At 55.1% G+C, this 2557-nt stretch overlaps 1 protein-coding gene across 1 annotated transcript; it reads right to left on the bottom strand.

The window, feature by feature from the left end:
* Positions 1-332: 332 nt before the first annotated feature.
* LOC102436161 (ATP synthase subunit O, mitochondrial-like) lies at positions 333-2248 on the bottom strand (the record flags this gene model as incomplete). Its single annotated transcript, XM_006109531.2, has 3 exons — positions 333-513; positions 770-856; positions 2117-2248. Coding segments are annotated over 3 exons (333 nt in total), but the record flags the coding sequence as incomplete, so codon positions are not given.
* Between the last annotated feature and the right edge of the window lie 309 nt (positions 2249-2557).

Raw genomic sequence — 2557 nt, 5'->3', positions numbered from 1 at the left:
TCTTTTTACGAGGAGATACTGCAAGAACAATCCTATATAATAAAAGGCTAATATGCAAGATTTCCCCTTGGGCGTTCAATCGGGAGTTCGATCGCTCGCTAATGTGTGCTGACCACCAGGGGGTGGTGCAGAACATGGCAGGCGACCAGCGGCAGCGCTAGGTGCTGAAGGAGTGAGGGAAGGAGGAGGCGGAGTGGCTGGGAGGTGAGGAACCTGATCGGCCCTGATCACAGGCCAGGCCTGGGACCCCACCATGCACAAGTTTGTGCACCGGGCCCCTCATATAAAAGTAAGGCTCCCGTGTTTCCACGTGAAGAACAGTGAACAGCATGTTCTGTTCAGGAAGCATTTTATTGTTGCTCCAAGCTTTACATTTCACCGACAGAAGCCTCAGCGCGTTCAGAACACCTCCCGCATGGCCTTGCTCAGCTTCTGGATCTTGGTTTTCGCAGACATGTCAACATACCGCTCTCCAATGCGCACAATCATCCCGCCCATGATTGACGGGTCAGTCTAGGAGGAAACAGGTTGGACATGTGAAAACACACGGACCTCACGCCAAGCAAAAGGGAAGACGCAGAGCGCTCCCAAGGCTGCATGCTGCCTGCACTGACAGGAGCTCACCCAGAAAGAGGCCGTCCGCTGGGAGCGGACCTGCAGCCCTTAGACGGGAACCCCAGGCCCACGACAGGCACATCAGCACGAGCAGACCTGACGTCTCACTGTCCCGAGTGACAGCCTGAGGAAACCCCACGTAATAAAAACCTACCTTAACTTTCAACTGCAACACTTGGCCTTTAGCCAGGAAGCTGTTCAGGACCGTCTTTAATTCAGAGAGAGTGGCTTCATCTAAAGCCTGAAAAGAACATAACCCTCTTTTACACTCACATGAAGCAAAATGGACACTTCCCAGCGTCAGGAAAAAATACCCATCACCCGGGAGGCCCCATCGCCCCGGGAGGCCAGCAGCCATTATTCCCACTTCACGTGTGTGAGAACTGAGGCTCACAGTGGCTAAGAAACCCACGCAAGGTTGCCCAGGGAGTGAGGACCAGCGCCACCATTGGAAATCAGTCTATTTCTAAAGTCGCTGCCCTTAGTCACTAATCAAAGTGTATGTTTTTTAAAGAGCAGAGTGACCTGCCCCGGGCCCGGCCATGGGACAGTGTGGCCCTCGAGCCGGTAAATGTCCCTGAAACTGGCCCGGCCAGGCTGGAGCATCGTCCTGCTCGCCAAGGCTGCGGGTTCCTTCGTGATCGGGGCACACACAGGAGCCCACCACTGAGGCAGGAGTAAGGGGAACCACAAATCGATGTCTCTCTCCTCTGTCTCTAAAATCAATTAATAAATGAAATGAAATGAAATGTCCCTGACACCGCTCTCTGGAGACCAGAGCGCCGTACGGACTAGGAATGGCCGCCGGAGGCAGGCGCTGAGACTCCGAGCACACCTGCTCGCTCTCCGGGGGGAAGTCCCACAGGCGGTTTCCCACACTGAAGCGCAGCAGGAACAGACAGACTCAGGGCAAGAAAATGAACTCCGGGGAGGGGTAGCCGAAGGAGCATGGGCTGTGGAGAGAGGTCTGAGTTCAAATCCGGGCTTCACCACTTGTGACCAGAACAAACAACTCAACTTCCCTGGGCTGGTTTCCTCGCCTGTGACAGGGAGATAATCACTTCTACTTCCATGGGCTGTGGACAGTAAATCACAAAGGCACCCGGCACATGGAGGGTTCAGTAAATGGCGCCTATCGCAGCCCACGCCATCAAGTCAGCGAGAGCCAAGGGCCTGTGTGCCCCACACTCTCCCCTTCACCCCAAAGGCTGGGAACCCGAGTCTCAGTGAACTAACAGACTCACACCTGTGTCGGAGCACAAAGCGCTGTCCCTCACACCCTCAGCCCGTCTCCAGCCTCAGGAACAGCCCTGTCAGGGCGGCGTGAAGGTGCGTGAGGCCCCCGGAGCGGAGGCTCCCAGAAGCAGGCGGAACCGAGCAAACCTCCCGTGACAGGTCACCTCTCCCCAGGTCTTGGTTTTAGCCGCTTTTTCTTTTTTGTTCTGCCAAACGTGATGCACGAAATGCCAAGGCGGACGCAGCGGCCACAGCCCTCACTCACCGATGCGGTGGTCACCGTGCAGGGGACTTCCCCCCGGTGCACGCTCATCATGGTGGAAAAGGCGGCGATGACGGCGGGCGTGCTGGTCAGGCGGCCATTCTCAGCGAGCAAATCTGGGGAAGTGAAGGTATTTCAGTAACTGGACACTCACTTAACATGGTCATTCGTGGGTATTATAGTCCCCTCCGAAGCGTCATTTGTGGCCTTAAAATATTATATTTAGCCCTGGCTGGGTTGGCTCAGTGGACAGAGTGTTGGCCTGCGGACTGAAAGGTCCCGGGTTCTATTCTGGTCAAGGGCACATGCCTGGTTGCAGGCTCGATCCCCAGTAGGGGGTGTGCAGGAGGCAACCGATCCATGATTCTCTCTCATCTGTGATGTTTCTATCTCTTTCTCTCTCCCTCTCCCTTCCTCTCTGAAATCAATATAGTTTAAAAAAAT

Source organism: Myotis lucifugus, unplaced genomic scaffold (genome assembly GCF_000147115.1).
Source record: "Myotis lucifugus unplaced genomic scaffold, Myoluc2.0 scaffold_11080, whole genome shotgun sequence".
In the NCBI taxonomy this organism is placed as follows: Eukaryota; Metazoa; Chordata; class Mammalia; order Chiroptera; family Vespertilionidae; genus Myotis; species Myotis lucifugus.
Note: the sequence above shows the minus strand (reverse complement) of the source record. Positions and strands in the feature narration are given on the sequence as shown.